At 43.6% G+C, this 27,003-nt stretch overlaps 2 protein-coding genes and 1 long non-coding RNA gene across 7 annotated transcripts in view; 1 reads left to right on the top strand and 2 right to left on the bottom strand.

Annotated features, from left to right (window-relative positions):
* Positions 1-13,782, bottom strand: part of adamts5 (ADAM metallopeptidase with thrombospondin type 1 motif, 5 (aggrecanase-2)) — a 17,654-nt gene extending 3,872 nt beyond the window's left edge. The window contains exons 1-7 of one of the 2 annotated variants that reach the window (XM_007565276.2): positions 11,797-13,782; positions 4,053-4,185; positions 3,447-3,614; positions 2,260-2,543; positions 942-1,128; positions 689-864; positions 73-248 (exon numbers count right to left, since the gene is read on the bottom strand). In XM_007565276.2, the coding sequence (XP_007565338.1) occupies positions 73-248; positions 689-864; positions 942-1,128; positions 2,260-2,543; positions 3,447-3,614; positions 4,053-4,185; positions 11,797-12,867 (2,195 nt within the window). In that variant the 5' untranslated portion in view covers positions 12,868-13,782. The remainder of the gene's footprint in view (positions 1-72; positions 249-688; positions 865-941; positions 1,129-2,259; positions 2,544-3,446; positions 3,615-4,052; positions 4,186-11,796) is intronic. The other variant, XM_007565275.2, reaches the window with a different exon arrangement.
* Positions 3,536-26,427, top strand: LOC107837781 (uncharacterized). The gene is made up of 2 exons (XR_001663826.1): positions 3,536-3,609; positions 26,305-26,427. It is a non-coding gene; the product is annotated as an uncharacterized LOC107837781 (long non-coding RNA).
* The window catches only part of LOC103147101 (sodium- and chloride-dependent GABA transporter 2-like), a 23,175-nt gene continuing 12,310 nt past the window's right edge, over positions 16,139-27,003 (bottom strand). For all 4 annotated transcript variants that reach the window (XM_016678121.1, XM_016678122.1, XM_007565274.2 and 1 more), the window contains exons 4-15: positions 26,282-26,422; positions 26,112-26,202; positions 25,888-26,020; positions 24,923-25,057; positions 24,731-24,834; positions 24,271-24,395; positions 23,383-23,495; positions 23,144-23,281; positions 22,811-22,913; positions 21,066-21,166; positions 19,165-19,335; positions 16,139-19,082 (exon numbers count right to left, since the gene is read on the bottom strand). In XM_016678121.1, coding sequence (XP_016533607.1) covers positions 18,927-19,082; positions 19,165-19,335; positions 21,066-21,166; positions 22,811-22,913; positions 23,144-23,281; positions 23,383-23,495; positions 24,271-24,395; positions 24,731-24,834; positions 24,923-25,057; positions 25,888-26,020; positions 26,112-26,202; positions 26,282-26,422 — 1,511 coding nt within the window. In that variant the 3' untranslated portion in view covers positions 16,139-18,926. The remainder of the gene's footprint in view (positions 19,083-19,164; positions 19,336-21,065; positions 21,167-22,810; positions 22,914-23,143; positions 23,282-23,382; positions 23,496-24,270; positions 24,396-24,730; positions 24,835-24,922; positions 25,058-25,887; positions 26,021-26,111; positions 26,203-26,281; positions 26,423-27,003) is intronic.

Below are 27,003 nucleotides of genomic sequence, written 5' to 3'. Positions count from 1 at the left end.
TGACTGTAACCGAAGAGACCAAGCAAGTCAATAACGAACCCAAGTCGACAGGATGTTCTCTCCAAGTCTCACCTCTTCTTGGTGAAATTCCCAACGACCCGTATGCATCCCATGCTGTCGCCTCCACATATACCGCATTTGTCGAACTGGAGCTTGGAGCCGATGATGCCGTCGCAGCCCGTGCGAATGCATTTCCCTTTCACGCACACCGAACTGCTGTGAGGACGACACTCGGTCCCATCTGCCACCTGAATGCAGAAAGCCACGACATTAATGTCCCTTTCGTTATGAAATAGCTGGGCATAGAGCTGCAACTAAACGATTAATTGATTATTCTATTGATTATTTGGACCATTAATTGATTAATCGAATGAAAAAAACTTGCCATTTCTGCATTTTTTTCATGTAACCTTATTTATGTAGTATTAAAAGTACAATATGTAAATAAACAAATGTTTCTGTTCCTTTTTTGAATGACAAAATAAACATTTCATCACCTAGAATTCAACACCATTCCTTAAGTGAACGGTTGATCATTTGTTGCAAAGACACTTCTGTAGCTAAAAAAAAATAAAAAATACTTCTTACATTAACATAAAGCTGAAAAGACTTAATTAAGTGATGGTTATTTCAATTAATCACAATTAATCAATGTATTTTATCAGCGCTAGCTGTTTAGCTTACTTACCCGCTGAGAGAACACCACATAGTAGCCCGTCCCTTTTGCTCTGCATGTCAGTTTACACACATCCTTAGGGAGAACCCCGGCGTACTTCGGCACCCACTCGACAAAGGTCTTCACCCCTTTGGGGTCCGTCTGGGGGCCGTTGCGAACTTCACACTGTTCTTGACGGAAACTCTTACCTGCAGAAACAAAACGCCCATGTTAACCACCTGACCTCTTCCAGTTTCTCAAGTCTTTCCCGCGCTGATTTGCTCACTTGAGGGCGGGCACGGCGGGAAGACGTTGCAAGTCCGATAGATGGCTCTCTTTCCGATGCAGTAGCGGCCGTTGTTTCGCGGCGCCGGGTTGTTGCACAGGCGCTGGGCAAACTGCACTCCGCCCCCGCAGGTCCTGGAGCATGCACCCCAGGGGCCCCAAGAACTCCAGCTGCCGTGGTTGGACGTCTGGGAAGCCAAACAAGGGGAAGATGGGAAAAAATGAAGCAAAAGAAGGAGAACAGTTAGTGCTTCTAAGAGATGTTGGATGCTGTCACCCAAAGGGAAAGCTGGCGAGAGATCTGTGATAAGTAGAAATATATCCTTCACTGGAATATAACAAAGAGACGGCCATCATATGATGATAACAAAAGTCTGGTGACTGACACATGGTCTGCTAGAGGATTGCCAGAATCAAATTCTCCACATATTTCCACTTGTTTATGAGTCATAAGTGAGGAGCGGATGAGTAATATTTAGTACTTCATCAGCTCTTTTCTAAATAGGGTTTTCCATATTTTTTTTACATCGCCTTGCAAAAAAAAGTCTATCCCTTTAACTTTTTGACATTTTGTCTCCTTATAATAAAAAAATTATGTATTTTTAATGGAATTTCATCTTATAGACCAGCAAAAAAAAAAAAAAAAGTCAAATATAATTACAAAGTTGAAGGAACACGATAGGTTTTAACTAAAAATCAGAAAATTGTGACATATGTTTGTATCCAGTCATCCTGAGTCAACACTTTGAATAAATTTTGCTGCAGTTAAGACACTTATTTCCATGACAAAGGCGCACACAGAATGAAATATAGCTGGATTAAAGAATCTGAACGTTGGGAGTGGGGTTTATGCTGGTAGGAGGCGACCGAGAAGAAGCCAGTCACCACTTGGGCTGCATCCACGCATGCAGCCGTCTGCCAAGGATCAAATTACGCTCGTCATACATCATGTGACAGAAAAAACATAAAAGAAATATTCCTTTCATCCCTTTTCTAAACATCTTAATCCCTTCTGACTTCCACAATCTTTTTTCTTTCCCTCCTGACAGCCTGCCAGGAACAGATTTGGTGTCCCTACAGTTAAATTTTATTTTGATGTTTATGAACAAGGCCAGAGTTGAAGTCGCATAAATAAGGCGGACCACACAGTGAAGCCAGACAAAGAATCTCTTTCCCCTAGCAGAGCCTCTCAGTACTGTGTGTTTATCTGTGTTTATTGCTATTCCAGCAGCACTTTGACTCCTTCTGACAAATGCGGAAAGGTGAGTTATTAAAGGAAACCTATTTTCGACTGTGTTTCTTTTTCGCTTCCCCCTCACCGAATAGTGCTTCTTTCGGGTTTTGTCCACACACTTTCCCTGCAGGCAGATGCGCCCCTTCCCGCACGGTGTCCCCTCCACCGCTGGAAGCTTCTTGGTCAGACACACCATCTGTCCCTGGCGGATCACGGCGCACCACAGGCGAGAGCACACGTCCATGCCCGGGCAGACCGTGTACTCGAGGCCGAAGGCCAGGCGGCACTGTCGGACGGCGTCATAGCTTTGGCCTGGGAGCTCCTCTGGGCCGAGGAGGGGCTGACGAGGGGAGTCCAAGAGACACTCGGCTGTTGAAGCGTAGCAAAAAAATAAAAAAAATAAAAATAAATTAGGAATAAATGCAAGATGCAAGATTCTGGACGGTTAGTGATATATTTCAGTCTACTCGGGCACTGTGTAGAAAAGCTTTAAAACCCTGCATAAAATATGCAGCAAACCGAAGCTTTAAACTCTTCAAAAACACAAAATCTTAAGTATTTTTGGTCAAGTTTTCTGTGCAAATATCTTAGCACATTTTAATAAGTCAAAAGTAACTTACAAGCAGTTTTTCAGGAAGATATAGGAGCTTGTTTTAAGTAAATAAAAAAAGCAGTTGCAGTATTTCAATCATAACTGGAAAATTTTATTCAACTTTTCCAACAACATTAATGAATTATCGACTTAAACCAACCTCTTAGATCTAGCTGAAAATGACTTTTTTTCAAGTGTGCTGAGATATTTGCACTAGAAACTAGACTAAAAAAAATAAAAATACTTGGTGTGATTTTGTGTTTTTTTTTGCTCTGCATTATGGTAATTTACAGATCTCTGCCTGCATAATCCTAATAAACTTGGCCTGTGATACTTTAGACTCAATAAAAGCCCCTGCAGCTGCCGCAGCAGATACTGCCAAGCCTGAAATTATAGTGTCGGTGCTTGAATTATGCCAAAAGCCCTGGAACTGCAGTGCAAAGTGTCAGCGGTGATACTTTACGGCTGTCATGAATGAAGCTGGTGGATGAAACTGGAACGTGAAGCATGAATCACTTTTCATCTCTGGCTGCACCGCAGCTACACTCGCTAAGAAGGTTTATAGAAATCTAAATAATGTCAGCTGATTGACGTTGCAGCTCTCAGAGGTTATGATCGGAACTGACATGATCGCGGATTGTGGTGTGTTGTTCTCCTCCTGCGTTTTCCTCCCGACTCACCGTTCCCGTCGTCGAAGAAGTCGGTGATGGTGGACGAGGTGCAGCGGCTCCAGGGCTTGGAGGCGTCGATGGAGGTGAGAATGGACGACATGAGCTGCTTGTGGCTGTTGACCCCAAAGCGCTCCTCGCAGAACTTCGAATCATCGTGGGACAATCCCAGCAGGTGACCTGAATCCCCAGATAGAGACGATACGGAGTGAGCTACACGATGTACAACTTCAAATAAAAATCCTACTGCAGATGACAGGATGGTGGAAGTTGGCCAAAAATATCTATGATCCGACTAATTAAAAATAAAACTCCTAAAAGTGTTCGTGGTAATAACAACAACCCCCACATTCCGATACGGGTTGGCAGCATCGCGGTGAGATGTTTTCCCTTCCACATCAAACCGTGCGCCACTTAATTCCAGCAATATGAGGAATGTCAGGTCGTGTCTTGAATACGCCAGTGCACCGCGCAGAAAGAATCCGAAAAGAAAACACCAGCGAGTGCGAGCGCCGTGGAGTGCATGACGTGATTTCGAGCCGCCAGAAGGGAAGCGCTGACAGAGGCATTCACGTGCCCCGGCGTGATCCCGCTCGTCCTTCGTGTTTTTGTGCTTACCTATCTCGTGAGCGACGGTGAATGCGGCGTGAAGGCCGTCGTCCTCGATGACGGCGCAGCTTCTCTCCGGAGAGCAGATTGTGCCGACGTCCGCCATGCCCAGGGTGTCGCAAGAGTGGTGGCCACACAGGTCCTGGACAAAGGAAGCGATGCACATCTAAATCACTGCTTAAGTGGGAAATAGCATAACACCTGAAATTGCTATTTGTGAAACGATGAAATCACAATTAGACTTTTCAGAAGCTTTTGGATGAGACAAAAGCGTTGGTATACTAACAACAGGAAGTGAGCGGATGGATAATAACACAAAAACCCGGACATTATTTAATGAGAATATGTTAAATGAGTGTGTGCCAGTTAGCAGTGACATAAGTAAAGGATGGAGTGGGCAATCTTCTGCTGTGGCAATAACAGATAGAATGAGTGAAAGGCAAGAGCTCACAACAGGAAACTCCAGGCGTTGTTTGTGAGCATGAAGTTGATCAGGTCAGAAAATGCTTCTGTACCAGGGATTTTTGCCATTTATGACAACTGTCAGTACAAAATATCCACTCACTGTGTTAAAACAACAATTCCTTCTTATGTGTAGAAAAGTGAGACCTGCAGAAATGACTCAGTTCGATCAGTCATCTTGATATCTGAATGTCACAAGGTCAAGTCGACTACTGAGTACTGGTTTATGAATGTCTATTTACCTGCTGATTTACACAGTTGTTGTGAGGTATTGTGCTGACGCACATCAGAGTGTGTGCCGATCTGAATGCTGGTTTGAACTTAAGTTTCGACTCAAGTAAACATCAAACACTGTGGTAAATCAAAAGGCAGATTCTGCTTACATCACACTGCTTTTAAATCTCAGCGCAGGGTGCCAGTTTGTTAGGTCTCTAATGTCTCCTGACTTCTCTCCCATTTACTGACTAAATTACCGTAGAAATATTCACTTTATGCAACTTTTCCATCCCTACTCTTGTGCTTTGCGGCCACTTTGTAAAAACACTGATCCCTTATAAAACGCAACATCACTTTTAGGAAAGTTTAAACTTCTGTTCTTGGCTTCTTCTTTGCAGAAATCTTGCGATTTTGGCAAAGAAAACAAATGTAGCTATTGTAAACTACAAGCCTGTTTCATGAGTTCCCATAAATCCCGTCCCTTTAAAGTGTGCTTCCCCTACCGAGGAGTCAACTTTCTGTCACCCCCTCAATAACCAGCTTCACTAAGTGCCGATGTTGTAGAGGGGACTTCAACGCCAGTTTCCCTCCATGTGCCTCGAAGAGAGAATTCGATTCCTGCTTTGATTCCCACACATGTCCACACAGACGAGGCCTCGGATTGGATGGCCTGGCCTCGCTGAGAGCAGAGATCAATTTACTAATCGAGTGCCTGTGGACGCTCACGCACACACATAACAAGTTCGAAGTGTACATTTAGACTAGGGACGTGCCTGGATGCATGAAAACAAAAGTCTGTATGAGTGAACATTACAACATAAACGCACACACACGTCCCGGGGAGAAGATGAATCGTCATGTAAAGCGGTGCTGACAGGCCTGCTGGGTCGTGTGTGAGAGGCTCTGTGGGGAGGGTGTTTACCCGTTCCGGTCCGATCCGTTTGGAACAAACTCCCTTGTGTTTTGCACTCTCACACATGACTGACTGGGTGGGACACAGAAACACACACACTCAAACACACCACTTGTGATAACTACATTTAAGTGGATGGGCGCATTCTAACAAATAACACAGAAAATGCAAAATTGCTGCAAAATTTTGCAGAAAATGCAAAATTTTCTGCATTTTGCAGAAAATGCAAAATTGCAATTTAATGAGCAAAATTGCTCATTAAAGTGAACAGGAAGCTTCTGCCAGCTGACTGCTGGATACATGAGGAGCAAACAAAGGCTGATTCTGACTGCATGGACGGCTGCCGAGAGCCGAACGGAGCAGAAGTTCCTCCGGACTTGTCTGTGCGCAGACAGGCATGAAGAGCTGCTGCACTTTGATCAGAAAGTGGGTGGACGTCGAGAAAAGTTTCACCACTTCTGTTTTCCCGTTTGCCAAACGTCTTCCTCTCGATTTCTTTTTATTCACTCGTCCGTCCCCTCTCTAGATCGGTTTCAGGCACACCTGGATCTACGCTGGTGAAACGATGTAAAAGGAAACGTGCGGGCAAAAAAAAAATTGGGGATCTCCTGCTAAATAGTGACATGTGAATAATACCTGCATTAACCTCAAACCACATGTCAGCTTGTCTAATTCCCTGCTCTGCCAAGACTTGGCAGAGACTTGCTTTTTTATCCTGAGGGCTCTGAAGGAAGAACAAAAAAAAAAAAGAAAAGAGGGAGGGTGCAAGAGAAACAAAAATAAGTTCAGGTATCAGACGCCGGGGGTAGAGGGAGAAAAGACGGAGTGGTGCCGGAAATTAAAGCAAAGAACAGAGAGAACAAGGGGTTACAGTAATATTGGCAGAAACAACATGGGAACAGGTGGGACACTGGCTCACAAAGGTCAGGGCCTCGATCCCAGCTGTGCTTGTGTGTGTGAGGTATGAGACCACTTGAAATCTAAGCCAGCGCTGGTGTTAGGTAAATTGAGCCAGACACACGCACGCACGCACACACACAGAAAGGGTTTAGCTCACTCTACTATCCACTGCCAAGTGATTCCAGCAAACCCTATGAAGATACAGCCTGATAGGTGACTCAGTTCATTTTCATATTCAGGTGTATTGTCTTATTTGGTCCAAATTTAACATCAGATTAATCAAATTCTGTTTCAATTTACGTGACACCAGCTTTAAAAGCTAACGCTGCCTATTAACGAAAACAAAACCTGGCCTAAATTATTTTTTAAGCCAAAACAGAAGGATTGATATTATTTCAGTCCATACCGCTACCAAGTATGCTAATGTATCAATTTAAAACAATGATATGGTATTTAGGAAGCCATTGCTAGCATAATGATTAGCATATTTAGCATTTTCCTAAATGCTTTTTAACCCACAACAAAATAATTGATATTTGGTATTATGTGGTCGTTAGCATAATGACATTAACGCCAACTAGGAACACCACATTTTATCTATGGCTTTCTAGCAAGAGTTTAAACAGAGCGCATCCATCTTTAGTTCATGGAAACATTGGCTTATGTAGAATACTTACAAATTTTTCCTGATATGGTTTTTGTCACGTTTATTCTCAAGGCACGTATCAGACAAAGATGATAACTTGTTGGCGCCTCTTTTTGGAGGGGTTTAAGTTAGCCACGGGAAAATGTAGTAATTTGAATCAACATATAGGAATTATGACTCTTCAATAACCTGAATCACGTGAATAGTCGAAGTCAGAGTCCATGTTGAAGGTATTTTTCTTCCTTTCTTTGCATGAACACATGAACTAGCCAAAAGTTGGCACTCAAAGGAAATTTTCACCCTTGATTGTGAACAGGAGTGGGGTACATCTCACTTATGCATTTCAGTTTGAGGACTATTTGTTGTTCCAGGACAAATCAAAGTCTCTGGCCAGTTGCATATTGTTGAGAGCCAAAGAGTCCAGGCTGTGGATCCAGGAGGCGTCTGCGTGACGTCGACATGTGCCAGACGAAGTAAAGCATGTGTGAAATCTCAAGAGCATTTAAAACAAACAGAGGGACTGACTGCGACGGGGGCAGAAGGCTGGGAAATGTACACTGCAATGTACAGACACACAGGGAGGAGACTGGACATGACAACAGAGTGGAAGGGGAAGACATTGGACTGGTACTGATGGTGTCTTTATCAACATAGTTTCATCTCTTCAAATCACACAAAAGCTAAAGTTACTGTGACTTAAATGGTTGTTTTTTTTCCTTCATATTGCGTTTGATTAAACTGTACAGAATAAAGAGAGTTGTGTAGGTTTGTCTTCCAGCAGGATGACACCAAAACAGCCAGGATAAGTGACCAAGTCTTATGAAGCATTTATGGCAAAACCAGAAAATTTATGTTCCCAGATACTCTCTGTCCAATCTGGTCACGCTTGAGCTATTTTGCAATGAGGAATGGCCAAAATGCCAATCCCTGGCTCACAGAATATAAGTAAATCCTCAAAATCCACACAAACACTTTAGGGGTTTGTAGTAGTAACAAGACAAACATGGGGCTGTGTCTGCCATACAAGCTCAAAGCAGTCCAACCATGTGTAACATTTAATGTTCCCACTTACATAGAAACACTCTCTAGCATGTCTCCAGTGTCCTCAATGCACCCGTTGTCTTGTTTCAGTGCTGGCATGAGTGGAACTGGGTGACACTGTCGTACGGGTCAGCTCTCTGGGAGTACTGGGTCTTGAAGTAATTAGACGCAGCCACAAAGAGGCGTGTTCCCTCCGACCCTGTGCCACTTGTGGCCTGCCAATGTGGGAACAAAGGCCTGGTCTGACTCCATGGTCAAGATAGGATCCACTTCAGAGCAGAAAATTAGAGCCTATTTGAGAGCTGCTCCAGATTTTTGTATAAAAGAACTTACTTTACACTACTTAAGCTTATTTCATACCTTCGACATTCTGAAATGTTGTTTCCCCATTTCCGTTCAGGTCATTTTCCCTTGAAAATCCTTAACACACATTTCTATTTTTAAATACATCAAACTTGCCCTATTTTCCAACTCAAATGCTGGAAAACAGGAAGCAAATTATGTTTTTTTTTTTTTTTTTTTTTTTTACCGGCTGGCACTCTGTCAGTGGAAACACTAATGGGTGTAAACAGTTTTGTGCGACTCCAAATGTTTTCTGATCTTTTCTGCTCTCCTGACAAAAAAGTGAATTGTGGTGTGGCAAACTTGTACGAGTGTGGCTCCTGAGAGGAATGTGGCTAACACGGACATATTTTACAACTTTCCATCTCAGTTTAATGACAATACAGAAATATGGGTGGAAACAAATTACTGCAGACAAGTGAACTGCAGAGGAATGCAGCTTTAAAACACCGCTTTCACTTATTCCTCAGGAGCTGCTTGGCATGCCTTTCTACTTGTTGAAATGGCTGACAAAGTAACCAGAACTGATCCAGATAACAGCCCTTTAAAAGCCAGAGTTTAAAGGTTAAAGTGAGTTTGCCTCAAAGGCGAAGCATTAAGGGTGTCTTTTACAAGATGAGAGGATTTAAAAGCTGTTTTTTCCCCCCTGCAGGACAGATATAACCAAACTAACTATTTGTGGCTAATACTGGGCTGAGATCCGCTTTCTGACTTTCAGAATTGCCTGCATTCCTTCAAAAAGGTATCAGAAACATCCCTTGGGGTTTTCTTTCCTTCCAACAGCTCTGCAGGTTTCTCGATTGCCTATAAACTCTCATTCCACCAAATCGAAAAGGCGCTCTGTTGGGTGGAGATCTGGTGACTGTTGAAGCCATTGGCGTACAAGAAACTCTTGGACTTGTTCAAAAAAACTGTTTGAGTTTATTTGAATTGGTAGGTAAATTTAGTCATGACTATTTCCATAAGATCAAGGCTGCATGAGCTTGAAGGAGAAAAAAATACAGTTCACTGCCTTTCCTGTCATATTTTATGAGAGTTTCCTGTCCACTTTGATTACTGGTGTCTGGATTGCCGTTTTTGTGGACTGCCAAAACCAAACACCAGACGATTCCACCTCTCTCTCCTTTGGCTCTCTTGTTAACCCTCATGCAGGTGTAGTGGCAATAGGCTTACTGAGGAGCCACGAGGTGGTTGGCATGCAGAAACTGTGCCACGCATGCCAACCGGCTGTCCTCTGGAATGCACTACCAGCTGCCTTGCCAAAGCACGGCAGTGACAGCTAGGCACGAGTTCAGTGGAGCCAAGGCAACACCAGCTTCTTTTGCTATATGACATGGCTTGGACACAACACAGTCCAAGGCAAGCATTCTGACAAGTAAACCAGAGTTAACCACCATGAAGCCACACCCGGAGAGATGAAGAATGCCTGCAGATTTGCTGCTGCCCTGTGGCTTTTGGACCTGGCAGTTAAACGAGGGCTGAAGGGAGGAAGGTAGAGAAAAGGATGGTGAAAGAAGGGTTATGTGAGTGTGGTCTCCGTAACTGTACGGCCTCAAGGAGGGAGGAAGTGTTTGTTTTTCTGACAGCTCCTCCAGTCTGTAACTCCTGGACTCAGCTGACAGACACTGCAAAAAGCAGCGGGGGAAAATATGTCCGAGCTGGAGTGATGAGACAGAATTGGGAGGAATGGGGCGGGTGAGTAAGAGACCATGCGACGACGAACAAGCACAATCGAGTTTCAGCAGAAGTGTTGGAAGTATTTCTGTAATGCAACCAGCAGCTGATTGGAAGAATCTATCCAGGGAAGAATGTTCGGCAGTGGTGTGAGCGCGCCTTAGATTACGCATACTCTGAGGCTGTCAGGGGACTGGGAGGGGGAGGATGGAGACAGAGGAGCTCGCCTAGAAAAACACCAAGTGCAGGAAATAGTGTTTTTTTTTTTTTTTTTTTTTACGTTTTTAGCGTTGCATATGTACAATTCAGCAAAAAGGAGATGTGGGGAGGAAACGTATACAAGGGCAAGAAGTATCACAAATCATTGAAAAATGATTCATATACATCATAATTTAAACAAAGTTGGTTAAATGTGCTAGTAATGCATTACATACTCAATTCAATGCCTACATTTGAAATTCTTCAGGTGTAGTTTTATCCCATTATATTTTAAAATCATACAGGATCATTTCATGTTTGTTTCCGTGCTGTAGTGTGCACTGAAATATATTTAGCTACTATGACGACTCATGAAATAGACCATATCTAATTAGTTAACCCAACTTCTGACCAATTACAGTGGACCACCACCTATTTTGCAGTTCAGTATTCAGGAATTCACCTATTTGCAGTTTTTTCTGTGAAACTTATTCTCAGAAAATGAAGACTATCACAGCTTTCGAGAGAAAATGCAGCATGAGAACCTGAAATACTTAGGCACAATCTATGTGCAACATTCGTTTTGATTGGCTGTCCCCAAGAGCAGAAATAAGGAAGCGTGTTAGCTATGTTAGCTAATATTTGTGGATTTCAGGTACTTGTGGGTGGTTGTGTTTCCTAACTAATTTAGTAGTTTGAATTAAATTGTGGCATGATTGTGTTTCCGTACATATACTTGCCAATGTTACTTAATATAATTCACTGGGGTGACATATAATAAACCAGTCCCACTGACATCAGGCAAACTATCAATATAAAAACAAACGATGTCACTTCATGCTTTTCTGTTTCACCCAAGGTTTCTTCTCTCTGTGGAGAAATGGTCACAAACATCACAATTTTTGTAACTTACCATCAGCAGCTTTCCAATTAGGAGAGTAAATGACAAAGTGACTCCATTTTCCTCTCCAGTGACATCTACTGTTTAGAATGATAACTGCAGTGAGTGTAAGAAGCCGGCTACCTGCTGAAGGCTAAGCTTAAGCTGACACATATTGTAACACATTTATATGTTGCTGCACACGACCACTTAACATTTACTGACTTTCTGTTTCCGCATTTAATTGTGTATTTGTTTCCAATTCAATTTATGTGTTATTTTTTAATAATAACATTGTGGAACTGTTGGACCTCCATAGTTTTACCTGGTGGGTTCCTTTATTGAACTATTGACATTCAGATGCAACGGTGATGCCGTTTCACGCAGTTGTCATCACACGATGGCGCAAAGCTTCTCCTACCAAAGCGGAACAAACAGGTGGTCGTGGGTAAAAGGCGCGGTGCGGGCGGAGTTTGTTTACCTGCCTAGTGAAGAGGATGGCTGCGTCGTGGTGATGCTGGTGGTCGTCGTCTAGCGGGTTCTGCTGGTTCTGCCACTTGCAGAAGCTCTTGAGCGTCGCCGCCGCGTTCTTGGTCACCTCCAGTCCCTTCTCTTTCTCCGACACCGTGATGACCTTCACCACGGACAGCCGGATGGGGTTCTCGATGCTGGCGTGTCCGTACAGCTTGGACGCGATGGATGCCAGTGTGAGCAAGTAGTGGTTCAAGTCCCTGCCGTACTTCTTGGTCATGGAGTCGTCCGCCACCAGGAGCAGCTCCACGTGCCTGGCGCGGGACACCGACCTCTTGCGCCGCGCGCCGGGCTCTTTGATGAGGCGGCTCCACCATCTCCTCCCTCGCGCGCCGTGTCCCTCTTCTCCGTCCCGTCTCCCCTTCCCGCGACCTCGGTGCCGCCGTCTTTCCGCCACATTCCTGCGCCCTCGCTTCCCGTCGCGCGTGCCGCAGCTCTCGCGCCCCTCGCTCAGAGCCTCGAAGCTGAAGCTCTCGCGCGTGAACACGTGGAGCGCGCTCTCCGCATCCCGGTCGTGCAGGGCGCGCGTGTCGTGCTCGTGTCCCTTCGCCCGGATGATGGGAGTGATGGTGTAGCGCGAGTGGTTGACGGCGAAGAAACCCTCCAGACCTCCGCCGCAGAGGCTGAGGACGGCGAGAGACTCCGGGTTGGAGTTCACCGTTCCGCGGTACGCGCACTCCCGCTGCAGAGGCGCGGGACTCTGTCCCGTCATCGCGAGCGCATACTGAGGGCTGAAGTGATGCGACAGCACCGACTCATCCCGCTCCATGTCCAGCTGAAAGCGCCTCCCATCCAGGTACACCAGGTAGCCCACCTTCCCTCCACCGTTGTAAATCCGATCGATGGTCCGCACCACCCCGTCCGTCCTCCGGGCAGGTGTGTGCAGCGAGCCGCTCGCAGGTGGAAGATAGAACCCCTGGAAGGTAGACACCCCGGCTCCAAACTCCACGACGCACAGCAGTTGCAGCAGCAGCCGAAACCAGAGCATGCTCCCGGTCAGAGCGCCAAGGAGCCGCGGCATTGTTCACTCCAACCCGAAAAACATTTAGATCTCCGCTAAAACATCCCCGCAGTGGCTGAAAGGGACAACTTTAGGTGGCTGCTGTTGTCCATGCGTAAAGCGCATCCTCCTCCTCTCTCCGTGTCCGGATCCCCCGTGCACAAGGCGCACAGCAGTGACCAACAGGCGAGAAAACAAAACCATTGAAGAAGAAGTGGGAAAAGGAGAGGGAAACAGAGCGGTGGAAAGGAACTCTGCGCAGCTTGGAAGAGGACTGAGCTGAACTTGGGAGAACAAAAACACAAAGTTTGCTCTTAATAGGACCCGGGGAGGAAAAGTCCTGCCCCCTTTTGCGCTCAATCACCACTCCTCCACCCCCACCTCCTGTTCTCTCCGTCTCCCTCTCTTCTTCAAATCAGAATCAAGCGGTGGAGGAGAGAAACCTGAACAATGCCTACTTTGGAGTGTTGTTGTGTTTGCAAAAGCACTAAATCCCACATTGTTGCTCTTGCAGCTGGGATGTAAACATCAGCACCAGCAGGACCTGCATCAACTTCTGCAATCCCTCCATTAAACACCAGCATGCTACTTTTCCACTTTGAATCCTTTAATAATTGAAGTCTGGCGAGAGTTTCAACAAATGACGAGGGAAATAGATAATTTATGACCATTCCCAAAGAAGAAAGTTATGGAGTTCACTATTTCCATGCCAGTCGTTTCATTGTGCGGTTGTGTAAAAGCTGTGAGTTTGCATACACTACGTGCTGCATGACTAGTTGGGGGATAAAATGACTCTGCAGGTGTGTGTGTGTCTGGGTCTGGAGCTGTCGTGATTATTTATTGGAGTTCCCCAGCTGCCCCCGTGGGATGTCGCGCAGAAGTTCGTCAGAACTGAAGTCACCGTTGAAGTCATGCACAAACATCCTCCCAGAGGGCTGCTGGCAGTGAAGGTGCATTTTTAAAGTTTCATGCTCAGCTGCTGAGTCAAAAAAAAAAAAGGTTTTATTTTTCAGTGTTCGCCATGAGGATGGCACAGATACACCTATTGTCTTTCACTGATCTGAGATCAAGTGGCAAGGGTCAGGGGTCCAGGTGATACCCTGGTAACTTATTCTGGGGGATGCCAAGATGTTTTCAGATCAGAAAGGATGTATTAATCTATCCCAGTGTCTCCCAACCCTGGTTCTCAAGGCACACTGCCCTGCATATTTTAGGTATTTCCTTCCTTCAGCCCAGCTGATTTCAATTGATGACTGATTAACAGGCGTTTGTTCAACCGCAATCAGCTGAATCAGGCACATTAAAGCAAGGAAACCTCTAAAATATGTAGGACAATGTACCTTGAGAACCAGGATTGGGAAACACTGGTCTATCCAACAGGTTCTGGATCTGCCTCAGCTTTTTCTTCAAGTGAAACGTATCCTAAGAATATCCAGATACCCAAAGCACCTTCAGCAACTCTTTAAAAACAGGATTGGCAGCGTTTCTGGTTGCTTCATTCAAGGAACTTCCTTCCCCATTTGTTAGGCATAATGTATATGTCCTAGTTTGTTTAATCACAAAGCATGTGGGACTCAAATATCACTGTTCATATCAAAGGTCTTCCAAGACTCTCAGCAAACCCTAATGAGCAAGAGGAAAGAAAGAGGGGCATGCCAAGGCCTTAAGGTTCAACCACCCAAAGAGAAATATCTTCTTTCAGGAACCTTTTCTTTTGGTCTTGTTCCACAAGACACAAGAACACATCAAAGTACCCCAAGTAAGGTATATCAAGTTTTAAAAAGGTACAGTTTCAATAAAAACTGTACCTGCATGTCAAAGAAAACAAGTTTTCTTTGACATGCAAGAGAAAATGTCAAAGGTTTTTGAGCAGTACAGACACTTCAAATACACTGAAAGTGTGCAAAGCCCACTCGTCAATATAATTAGGGTCGTCTTACAGACTGCTACCTCAACAGAGGTAACCGGCCATTATGAGCCCCCAATCCTTCCCCAACCAATCACTTGATGTGGAATTTGATATGTGACCTTACGTTTCAAATTTGCTACGTCAAGGGGTGGGAGGCCGTGTCGGCTGTCCTCTAAGCTCTTAATCCGAAGCATTCTGGATGACTGATCGGCAGCGTGGGCAGTGTGGATGGAGAAGGGAGTGGGAGGGTGGTGGAAAACTCTTGGCTCTCCTCATTAATCCACTTTCTGTAAAACACAGCCCAGTCTCTTTTTTTCCTTTAGAACCTTCCCCTAAGAACTTCATATGGAGATCTGGAGTGATGGAGGCACTTCAGTTCATGACCCCATGTTATAAAATTCTTGCTGTTCTTCTCCTGACGACTGACACCAAGATGGATCCAATATCAAGTTGAACTTGGTGCCCATATCACCCTCCTGTTATGCAACGTATCTCCCACCCCCACCCCCACTGCCCATCTCCTTTTTCTTTCAACCACAACCCTCCCCCTCCCACAGACTGCTTCTCCTTTACACCAAACTGCCAAGTGCACTATCTGAGGTGGTGAGATGCCCCTAAGCTCACTGGAGTTGTCGTACCTCTGGAAGGAGGCAGGCTCTGCTTCTCAAGCTGTGATGAAAAATGATGCAGCTGCAAACTAAGTGGCTCTGAGCTTGAGCAGAAATTGACTATCCCAGAGCATCTTTTCAAAGCTCCACTGACACAACACACAGCTTTGGTTCTCTCTGCCTCTCTCCTCTTTGAATCTCACACGCTAATCCTCCCATCATCTGAAAAGGGAGATGTGTCTATGCCAAGGCATCCATATGGACGTAAACCACCCCCGTTTATCCACACACACACAAACAAAATCACCAGAGTCACACGTGGGAAGCTGGCTGCACTATGATGTGGCAAACCAAAACAAGTCGGGTGTGTGTGCGTGAACGTGCCGAGCCACGTGCGCGCAGGGACCGGCCCACTTCCGCGGCGACTGAGCAGAGAGGGAATCCAATACGGCTAATTGACAGGATGAGCCGTTTATATAACCGCCGGGCTCTGTCGGCTTGAAGCTGCCGCCCTCCGCTTCGTCTCTGGTCTCCATGACACCCTCCACTTCCTCTGCCCACACGCGCTGCTTCCTCTCCATCCCGTCGCGGACGCCCAAATGAACAATTCCCATCAGTATGAGGAGTCTCGGTTTGCAAGGTGCGCTCCGGGCATCTTTTACATCTGTCGCCGTGGTGACGGTGTGACTAGGACCACAAGTACATCATGCCTCAACACTGGCACATCCACTTTTAACACAGCTTGACACTCGTCTGGAAACAAACAGACACAATGGACCCTTTTCTCCACAATCAGCGTATATATTGATTCAGAAGAGAACAAAAGAGGCACAGCTGTAAACACAGATGATAACAAGTGGATGAGTCGATGCAAAGGCTTAACGCACATAAAAATTTGGTTATAAAAACAGCTTTTTCTAAGTTTGATTACATGACCTCTTACATGTTTAAAATATCACATCTGGTCATGAAGTGCTTCTACTCCACTCGATTTCAGAGATGTAAACAAGCGATCCTAGTGTACAGTACATTTTGTCCCGGACTTACAGTACAGAAAGCTGATCTGATCACCCATAATGAATTATTAAAGCACGTCTGACTGTGTAAACCTACACACGTTTAGATGAGAAATGACATCAACAAGAAAAAACCACAACTTGCTGTTTGTATCAAGGCAGACATTAAAGTACAGAACAGAAATATGAAATGGTTTCAGTAATTCATGTTTACGTTCTCATTCTGTCACATACGGTGTCTCTCAAAAGTGTACACAACCCTGTTGAATTTCTGTGTATTTCAAACATTTTCAGTTTATAATAGTTTATATATCCTGAGCAGTTAAAGGGGGACAAATCTAATGAAGGGAAACATATATATATAAAAATGAAAAGCTGAAATAGCCTCGGGGGATAAATTTGACCTTCTTGAAGCAGCTTTTGTGTTCTAGGAGTTGTATAAAAGATGTTTCTGACATCTGCATCCTTTTAGCTAAACTCAATGTTTCCAGAAATATCGCAAAAGGTCAAAATGACACCAAACAAAGTTTCAAGCATGAATCTAAAGGTAAGGTTTGGCACAAAAAACTCAAGCACATCACCAGAGAAAAACACCATACTAGCAGTTTGGAATAACCGAACCAGAGTCCAGATATAAATCGCATAATTTGATATATTTGGAATCTGAAACTGAATCAAAAGGTGCTTCTGCAAAGTTTAAATATTTTCAGAGTGTGCACACTTATGCAACCTGGTGGAAAAAATGTTAGTTTTTGTATTTTCCCTTTACCAGATTTGTTTTGCCGGTTAAACTGAACAGGATAAATTTGAAGTTTGTGTGATAGTTTTAAAATGATTTCTAATGGTTTCATTTTGTTTGTCACACTGTTGAGAGACACTCCCACTTATAATAATAAAAAAAAATCTTATGCTGATGTTGACTTTGAAGGGTTAGAAGAGTGTTTGTTAAAAAAAAAACCCACAAGAGTATGTTTTCAGAATTTATAGGATTTAAGTAAACTTTTAAGAGAGAAATTATATATATTGCATTCATAAATGAATGCAATTTAACAGGAAAACATTATTCTTCATTCATTATTACTTCAACAAAGGATAAAAAACTATAAAATTTCTTGAGACTGGCTTGAGATTAACTTAGCTACAATTTTTGCATCGTGTACGGAACATTTGTTTTTTTTTTGTTCTTTTTCAAATTTCAATTGAAATTTTTGTAAAAACCATAAAACTGTGAAAATAAAATAACCAAATCTCTTCCGATATTTTAGCTCTAGAGCTCTACAGAATATCCCATAAAAAAACATTTTAAAGTTTAATCTTGAGGATTGTAAACGGTGCAAACTTCACTTGGAAATGTAATGCTAATAATTATAGGCATGTTCAAGCTGTAACTTTACTCCTTCCCTTCGCCCACTTCATCTTTACAATTGCTATTTTAAGCCTCTTTATTTACCTGACATCACTGAAACACTGAACAATACAGGCAAACATCTTAAAAAAAACCCAATCATAACAACAAAAAAACTTAAACATTTGGTGCAGACATTAAAAAATATTGTATAGTTTTGTTTTGTTCTTTGAAGCAGCAGTAGTTTTTTAAAAACTAATTTAAATGAGGTTTGCAGAGACCTTCAAAGAAGACATACTCTATTACGACATATCCTTTCAGTGGCTTTTCAATTTGACATGTTGACCTGTTTGACTAATTGTTCATTTTAATCTACCGAATAATCAGGAAAGCATTTCAGCAACCCTTGTTTTAATTTTTAATCAATATGACTACATTGCCCAGCTTATGTTCTGTTAATTATTGCTTACAACAGTTGAAACAAATGTGCTGAAGTTTTTACTCTGGAGACGCCCACTAAAAGATCGTCTATGCCGTTTCTGAAGAAATACTGCAAAAGCAAAACTAACACAAACTAGTGCACGTTTCAGTCAGATCTGTTGTCGTTCAGGTGTTCGCAGCAAAAGTGGCATTTAGTGGACGCAACTCGAGTATTGACTCCACTTGGTTTGGATGAGAAATTCAAAAAATCTCCAGATAAATCATCTGACATCACATGTCTGACTCATGGAGTCATTTCAGCAGACATGCTAACACTCTCTGAGTCTCTCATAGAGAGTATAGTGTAGCTGAGGACTGTGTGCTGCTGCCAAACAAAGGGAACGTCTCTAGGGGTTGTTGTTGTTGTTACATGGTCCTCAAGTACTAATTGTAAAATTAGATGAAAACGTATGATAGCAAGTACGGAGAGAAAAACGGTTAAGATTCAGGAGTGTGTGCTGTTTTTGTATGGAAAAGACCAGCTCTGGTGGGCATGAACAGGAACCGTGGCTGATCTGAACGGCCAATCAAGTTTTATCCCAGTTTAGGGTCAGACGCTCTGATAATTCTTCCAAACTGTTGACTCCGGAGTTTCTTTGGTAAATTATAACATTTCTCCTTTAACGTTTTTTGAAATAAAGTCTTCCGTTGTGATCAGCTGTTCTTTTTCGGCACACCTGATTGGCTGAGCAGCGTACAGTGCCACAAAGCGTTCGTTATCGTCATGTCTTCTTTTCTGGGAGGAGCTCTACGATTTGCTGCTTCGGCTTCCCACTGAGAGGCAGCACGGGGCTGTAGGTCAGCGCCGAGCCGTTGGTGGAGAGGTGCTGGAAGGCCATAGACGACTTCTCGGCTGGGGTGCAAAGGCGATGGAAGCGCTAAGGAGTTGGGAAAAGTTCCAGTTAGAAAAGATACAAATCCCATCTTTCCTGTCTTTGAGTTGCCGTCGAGAAAAGTCACCTGCGGCAGGGTTCCTGGAGTGGTGGCCAGCGCGTACACGGCCCAGATGGGGAGCAGGGAGACCGAGGAGAGGGTCAGGATCCAGCCGAGCGTGATGGCCCAGACCGGAGCCACCAGTCCTTTCCCCAGGCTCAGAGGAGACCAACGCACCAGGGAGAAAATAAAGGTAGCCTGAAAGAAGATGGAGGGACAGACTCTTTGATGAATTGTTGAAGAAAGGGTTAAAAGATAAGAACTAAAAATGTAAAATGACACCAAATAACATCAATATGTGGATCTTGTGTGTAGCAAAAAAAAAATAAATTCTGTGGATATTTTTTCATTTTTTTTAGATGCTTCTTGATGCAAACTATTCCATGCCCATGAGAGGAAACAAAAAAAGTTTCTCAAACACTTTAACTTGTGCTTTGTTTTCTGGTTAGAATCAATAAATGTCAAGCTAGCATGCTAAGCTACATCTAACAGCTGACAAAAGTTTTAAAAAGGCATTACTTTTGTAATTTGGTGAAAAACATCACAGATGTCGTAAATATGCCCTGCAGCTGAAACGGTTTAACATTATGCTAACAGCTAATGCTAGTTTTCATCTCTTCATGGTGGATAGAGTACCATCTGGGAAGTTAACTAGGTATGAACTGTACTTATATAAAGTACGATGACATAAAAATATGCTTTCGTTTAAAAAAAAATAATCTGTGGCACCCCTCAACAAATTGACACCCTGGACTACTGCCCCTATAAGCACTTTCTAAAGTCTGGCTCAGCTTGCAGCCTGCGGAGACACCTAATGGGAAAAACAATGTAACAACTAAACTTTGTTCATTGTGGATTGTCAGAGAACAATTCAGTTATGTGGAAGGTAAAGGATGTTAACTGTATGACTCTCGTAGAAAGATTGTGGAACATGCTCAAAGTGGAATAAAGACTTTTATTGGAGTCATTCAGTAAGGGCTGAAGGACGCCCGTACCTGTCCTTGGTAATGTGCTAAAAAACCTTCCATGATGCAGTTGGACAATGAGATCACGCTCCTTCTCCAGACGAACCTCCAACAACAACAGATGGATTCCTTCGTTGGAATGCAAAGCAGCGCTGCTCCTCAGCCGCTTCCACAACAGACGGCAGCAGTCAGGCGGGATTTTTCCCATTTTTACAAGGCTGCACCCAACTACCTTGAATAATGGCTTTTTTTTTCCCCTGACAGCAACTACTGGAGGAATGTTGTAAACTTGGCACTGATCTGCGATGCAGTGGAGGCCGTCCAGATAACAGAGAACCGTATGGAAACGGATCAACCTGGCTTCAAGCAGGGTGTTAATGTCCAAATTCAAACGTTTTCTAGACTTAAATTTCAATTAATTTCCCCATTTTAAGTAGAAATACTAAAGAAGACTGAATTTATTGAAGATATTTTTGGAGAGGCAACACTTTAAATACCTAACCTATGACTAGATGAATGTTTGGACACAGACTGAGAATGGAGTGTTTTGATCAGAGAAATGGTTGACTGGATGGTTCAATGAATGTATGGATAAATGTTTGAATGGATGATTGGACTGATGGACATAAGGAGGAGTGGTTAAAAGATGGAAAAAGTATATATTTTGCACAGTCAGATGGGAAATAGAGTCTGGTAATGCACAAAGCTTTCCATTCCCACAGTTTTCCAGGCTGGAAATCTATAAAAATTAAATTAGAAAGACGAGGAATTCTGCTCAAGCCACAAATAAGCCACAAATTGTTGCTGTTGCATACCTTATTTCAGCCTCCTCATCACAATTTTCTGCATAAAGAGAGTTTTTCCTTTTTTGTCTACCACACAGAGGTCCAGACATTTTGGTGGGCCTTCAAGGTTCTGACTGAGGTTTTTGGTCCGGTTTGCCAACAGGCAGAGGTTACTCACAGTGCACACGGCCGGAGTCAGGTACTTCCAGCACAGCTTGAAGACAGGCAGGGGGCTGCAGCCCGTCATATCTCTGATGTTGCCACTGAAACGCTCGGCTCCTGATGAACAAGAACACGGTAACAACAAAAAGAGTTTAGATTCTGCTGTCTTTTACTTGGCGGCAGAGAAAGCGAGAAAAAGACATGAGGAAAAAAAAAAAAGAGTTTATTCAGCAGTTGGTGTCACCTGTTCAAACCAATGCACTCCTTGACTATATGTTAAGTAGAGTCCTTAAAAACAGTAGATTCCCACAGCTGTAAACGAGCCGAGAGCCCTGACCGCTGTGTTACCCAAAAGCCGCCGACTCAACTGCTGGGAGAGCGATAAAACCTGTCTGGCTTCGTACCCAAACAAAAACACACAACGTGAACCGATTCGGCTTTTTTCTGATCCCCCGCAACAACAATTCATCGCTTTCCTCCAACAGCTGTAAAGTTAAATGCTGAACATTAACCTGGCTGAGCTAATTGTGAAAATACAACTTCCCCCCCATCTCTCGTTTAAGTCGACGGAGTCTCGTGCCGCTTTAGGAGACCAATTTCTGCCCGAGATAGAGGCTACCTGGGGCCGCTGGCTTGAGCCTGAGAGGGGCCCAGGGGCAGATTTAGGGCCCGGAGGAGACAGACAGACGGGGGATCTGGCCAGGAGCCAGCCTCCTGACAGCAGAGGAAGACTGCAGCCAGATTAATACACCGACTCCTGACTGGAAGTGGAATGTAGGAGGAGGGGAGGTGGACAGCTTCTATCAGAGCCGACCACATTCATCAATGAAAGCATTTTAATCTAATTCTGACAGAAATTTAACTGGGAGGGGGGAAAATTTATAAAAGTTAAATAAGAGAGGAATAGATGCATTAAATAAGATAAGAAAAAAATGAAGAGGAGGAGGGAAAACAGCTCAGTATGGAAAAACGTTATTAAATAAATGACTCCTTATTTATAGAGCACTGCAGCTGTATTTACACCCCTGAGATTTTAAGGGACAACAACACAAAGAGCAGATGAAGGAAAATGATACAATTTTCAACATTATGAAAACCTGAAAAGTGTGGTGTACACATGTAGGATAAATACTTTGGATGCAAGTTTTCAGCTTTGCACATTTAGACACTCAGTTTCTGCAGGTTTCACCAACTCAAACTTGAGGCTTTTTGGAAATTTTACGTCTACATCATGACATAAATTTACAAAAAAATTTGCATATTTTAAATAGAAGCAGTGCTCAGATTTTTTGCACATAATGATCGTAGCATCCAAGGGTTGGCAACAGAGACGAGCCAGAGGCAAAGACAAATGTCATCCAGTCATCTGGCAATAAATCTAAGCTTACCCATGGTAGATGCAAAAATGCTAGCTAGCTAGCAAGTGTATGCTAGCAGCTAGTTAGCATTAGCTTCAACGGAAACAGAAAACAATGAAGATGTTTCAAACTTTTGCCAGAGATAAAAGAAGTCTGGATTGCTCTGGACTTTGACTAGGACACCAGCACTCCATTGCATCTCTGGCTGTATTTTTAAGTGTTTTCCTGTCTCTCACTCCATGATGCTGCCAGCACCATGCTTCACCATGAAAATGCTGTGTTCAGGGAGACATGGGGTAATTTTACATCATACAATGTCAGGCAAAAAGCTGACATTGATACTGTCACCGATTTCTACCCTGACTTGAATGTTACAATTGGTGCAGAAGAGCTGGATTCATACCATAGACCCAGCCAATGGCCAGAGACTGGAAGATGGAGAGAAGCAGCAAGCTGGCTCCACTGCAGGAGAAGTGGTCATAGATCTGGAACACATAGAGACCACCCTGTCCGAGGCGGAAACATATGGAGAGAACAGAGAGAAAAACAACAGCAAGACTCCTTAGTTCCATGTCATGGAAGAAAACGACTCAGAAAAAGCATGGGCGTCTTGTTTTTGTAGCTCTTATTTTGCAGAAATCAGACTTTTTATAGAAAATGACTTTGCAGAGTCATCATTAATGAATTTCAATAAACTCATTGAGGTCATGTGACACCGCAGTCGCATAAAACTCACCGGTGTGACCATGACCAGCCCAATCAGGAAGCACACGACGCACACAAACAGCAGCAGCAGTTCTCTGCGGTATCCACGCCGGATCACGTGGGGGTACAGGTCCGTCACCGAAGTCATGAGAGCCTCCAGGCTCACGAACTGGATCCCAGGGGAGAGGAAAATGTTTGCGTGTGTGTGTGAGCTGACAGATACACATTCCGCTGACGTCACATTACAATACGAAAGAAGAGAGCGCCTACCTGCGTGTCGAGACCCAGCATGATGATCATGAGGAAGAAGCAGACGGCCCAGAGCTGAGGAACGGGCATCATGGCGACGGCTCTCGGGTAGGCGATGAAGGCAAGACCGGGTCCTGTCACAACACACCATAGAAAGGCATTAACACAACTGCTTTTATTACTACTGCTGCAATTTTGACCATTAATAGGTTTATAATGCTGTGTATATGTAGATTTTCTTCCCACTTGCAGCACATCAGTCTTCTTAAACATCAGAAAGTAAATAAATCACACTTGAAATCATTAGGAAATTATGTCAGTTTTGCAAATGATGCTCCAAAAATGTATTTATTGTTTTCAGTTTCAGCACAAGTCAACTTCCTAAACCTATTCTTAAATACTGATTGATATAAGTAATATTTTTGGGATTTTAACCCTTAAAGTGTGAGTACGTTCACACAGCTCTGCTTTTTATCAACATTCTATAAAATACTAAAATAATTTCGATAAAAACATTTGATTATTGTTATTAAGCCCTTAAATGTATAAATAATTGTAAGAAACATTGACTTTGATGCACTATTATTTTTTATGTATAAAGAAAAAGAAAAAAAACAACAACCCTAAAACAAGCAAATAAAAAGGGTTAACTTTTGCTGCATGCTTTGAAGGAAGTGTGTTAGTTATTCTTATTAATTGTAAAAAAAAAAAAAAAAGAAGCATTAGTTTTTAAGAGTTCATTTTGCTTAATTCTGCCTATTTGGATTCAACTAAATAAGACGATGATGCTAAATTGGTTTTAAATTCAAAACCAAATTGTGCAAAATGTCCGCAGAGCTTCTTCAGAGTTCAGAAGGATCAGACGACGACGTGTTAAAAGACTTTGTGCCTCTGAAAGCCGGCGTTCACCTGACTGAGCCACAGCGCCTATGTCAACGCCTTGCTCTTCAGCCATGAAGCCCAGAACCGAGAAGATGGCGAAACCGGCCAGGAAGCTGGTGCTGCTGTTCAGGAGGCACAGCATGAAGGAGTCCCTGGAAACAAACAAGGAACATGATGCAACGCCCCATGATTGAGCACAGAAAAAATTCAGTTTTGCAAAACAAGAGATGGATGTGGAGACTGTGGAGGCGCTCAGGGCTGAGAGTGTGTGTGTGTGTGTGTGTGTGTGTGTGTGTGTGTGTGGGAACGAGAGACTGTGGGAAACATGGCAGTGAGGGATTTTCTTTGAGGTGTGGCTGTGTCGGAGTGTTTTCTCTGCCCATTCCTGCCATTCCTTCTGGAAGCCATCTGACCGGTGGGAGCTAACATCTTACATTTCAGTGTGTGTGTGTGTGTGTGTGTGTGTGTGTGTGTGTGTGAGTCTCACTTATAGCAGTCATTGTTGTATTTGTTGTAGCTGCCCAAGGCTGTGAGACTTCCCAAGCAGATTCCATAAGAGAAAAATATCTGGGTACCAGCATCCATCCATACCTAGAGAGAGAAGAAGAAGAGGGAATGAATGGATAGAATTAAATACAATTTCTTATAAATCTGTACAATATGAGGGGTGTTTGTGCACCTGAGGGTCAGCCAGGCGGGTGATGTTGGGTTTGAGGTAGTAAATGATGCCCTGGGTGGCTCCAGGCAGCGTGGCGCCGCGCACCAGCAGCACAATCAGCATGACATAGGGGAAGGTGGCCGTCAGGTACACCACCTGAAAGACACGCAAACGCTACATAAACCCGTCTTTATTCACTTCTTCAGCTGGAATAGGTACAGAAAATTAAATAAAAGTACTCAATAGGACAAAAACAAAACAACATTTTGAAAGGACTCCTGAGCAATGCGTGCTGAAAATGATGCGCTGGCTGAGTTGGGGTTTGGAGGCTGGTTCCCAGGCTTAATTGGAGTAGAAGATGATTGACCCAGTAATTAGAGAGCGTTGGGGTACTGGGTGTAATTGTGTCCGACTAAATGTGAGCGTTCCGGCTTGGCAGAGAAAACCAGCAGCTTACGGAAAGCGAAAAGACGCTACAAAACATTCGTCACGGCTCAGGCATTTCCTGGAAGATTGACTTATATTTTGAGTCATTGTTATGTTTCCAGGCTGCCTTTTGCTTCAGTGTTTCTGTTTTTTGATGGTCTCACATTTTCCTCAGGGATGCAACACTTTTGTTATTTGAAAAAGTGTTTCTATCGCAGTTCTATGGACTACACTGATTTCGATAGTTGACGTGTTTTGATTAGGTAAATTTATTTTCCGTTACTCCAATATGAACAAATTTATGGTCAACGGAAGTGCAGCTAGTGAGAATAAGAACCATGTGTTGTTTTATAAAGAAGATATAAATATCTGGTTTCAACTGGATATACTTTGTTTCATAAGAGACCGATAAATGAACAAACAGTTTGTACCGGGGTAATGAACCGTGAATCCTTTCGGTTTTAACTCCGTTACATTTCGACTTCGGTGTAATCATTTAATGAATAAATGTATTTATGAGAGCTGTAAGTGCAAAACAATGTTATCAGTTTGCTGCTGACCTTTCCGGTGGACTTCACACCCTTCCAGACACAAAAGTAGCAGACGAGCCAGACGACGGCCAGACACAGAGCCAGCTTCCAGCTGACCGGACCCAGCTCATCTAAAGATCCTGAGAGGCGGAGCACTTCCCGTCTGGAACACACACACACACACACACACACGCATGAGGATGACATCAATCCGACTATACCTGTAAACGGCATGCCGGCTTTTCTACACTTACTCCCAGAACTCCATGACCGGTGAGGTGGCATTCACAAGCAGGCTGCTCACGTTGGCAGTCTGGTTGTATTTATCGAACAAGAAGCACGCGTCTGCAAAAAGTACCAACACGTCCACCTTTAAAATTTCTACAAAACCGCTTCACCGGCAGCTTGCGACGCCGTCACCGACCCGTGTTCCACGTGTTGTTGCAGTGCGACCAAGGCAGCTCGGCCTGGAAGCTGTAGAACAGGTAGAAGAGGGCCCAGGCCAGGATGACAATGTAGTAGACGCAGCCGTGCAGGATCATCACCTGGCTGGCGTAGCCGAGACCTGCAGGGACACGACAAGAAGGTTACATCACTTCCAAGTCACTTGGGTTTGAGATGAAAGCGTCTTTTTTTTTTTTTTACTGCAGCTTTCAGGCTTGCAGCCCACACCTCGTGTATCTTCATTAGGAATGAAGGATCTGATGATCTTGAGTGGGTTACGGACAGAAGGCTGTTTTGTCTGGATAAAGAGCTTGTTTGTTGAGTCTGCTAATGAAATTCAGTCCTTTAATCTGCTACTGAAAAGTGCGGACCAGAGAGAAACGCACGTGGACAAGAACAAATCTCTTTGTTCTGGGAGTTGGCATAAGGCAAAGCAAAGTTTTCAATTTTCTCTCCGAGGTGCAAAAAGCACACAAAGGACAAAACAAATATATTTTTAAGCAATAACCCAACACAAAATAGCTTGCTTTTTATGTTCTGTACAAATAAAAATCTGAAAGATCAGCATGCATTTGTATTTGTCTTTTCTCTAACATACAAAAACAGGGTCCAGTGTTCTAAGATGTTACCTCTGTGTTTGAACTCTTCCAAATCTGTGCCTAAAGTCAAGGTTATCATCCTCTCTTCCCTCCCCTGTGTTTG

The sequence above is a fragment of the Poecilia formosa genome, unplaced genomic scaffold, assembly GCF_000485575.1.
Source record: "Poecilia formosa unplaced genomic scaffold, Poecilia_formosa-5.1.2 Scaffold174, whole genome shotgun sequence".
NCBI classification, from domain to species: domain Eukaryota; kingdom Metazoa; phylum Chordata; class Actinopteri; order Cyprinodontiformes; family Poeciliidae; genus Poecilia; species Poecilia formosa.
Note: the sequence above shows the minus strand (reverse complement) of the source record. Positions and strands in the feature narration are given on the sequence as shown.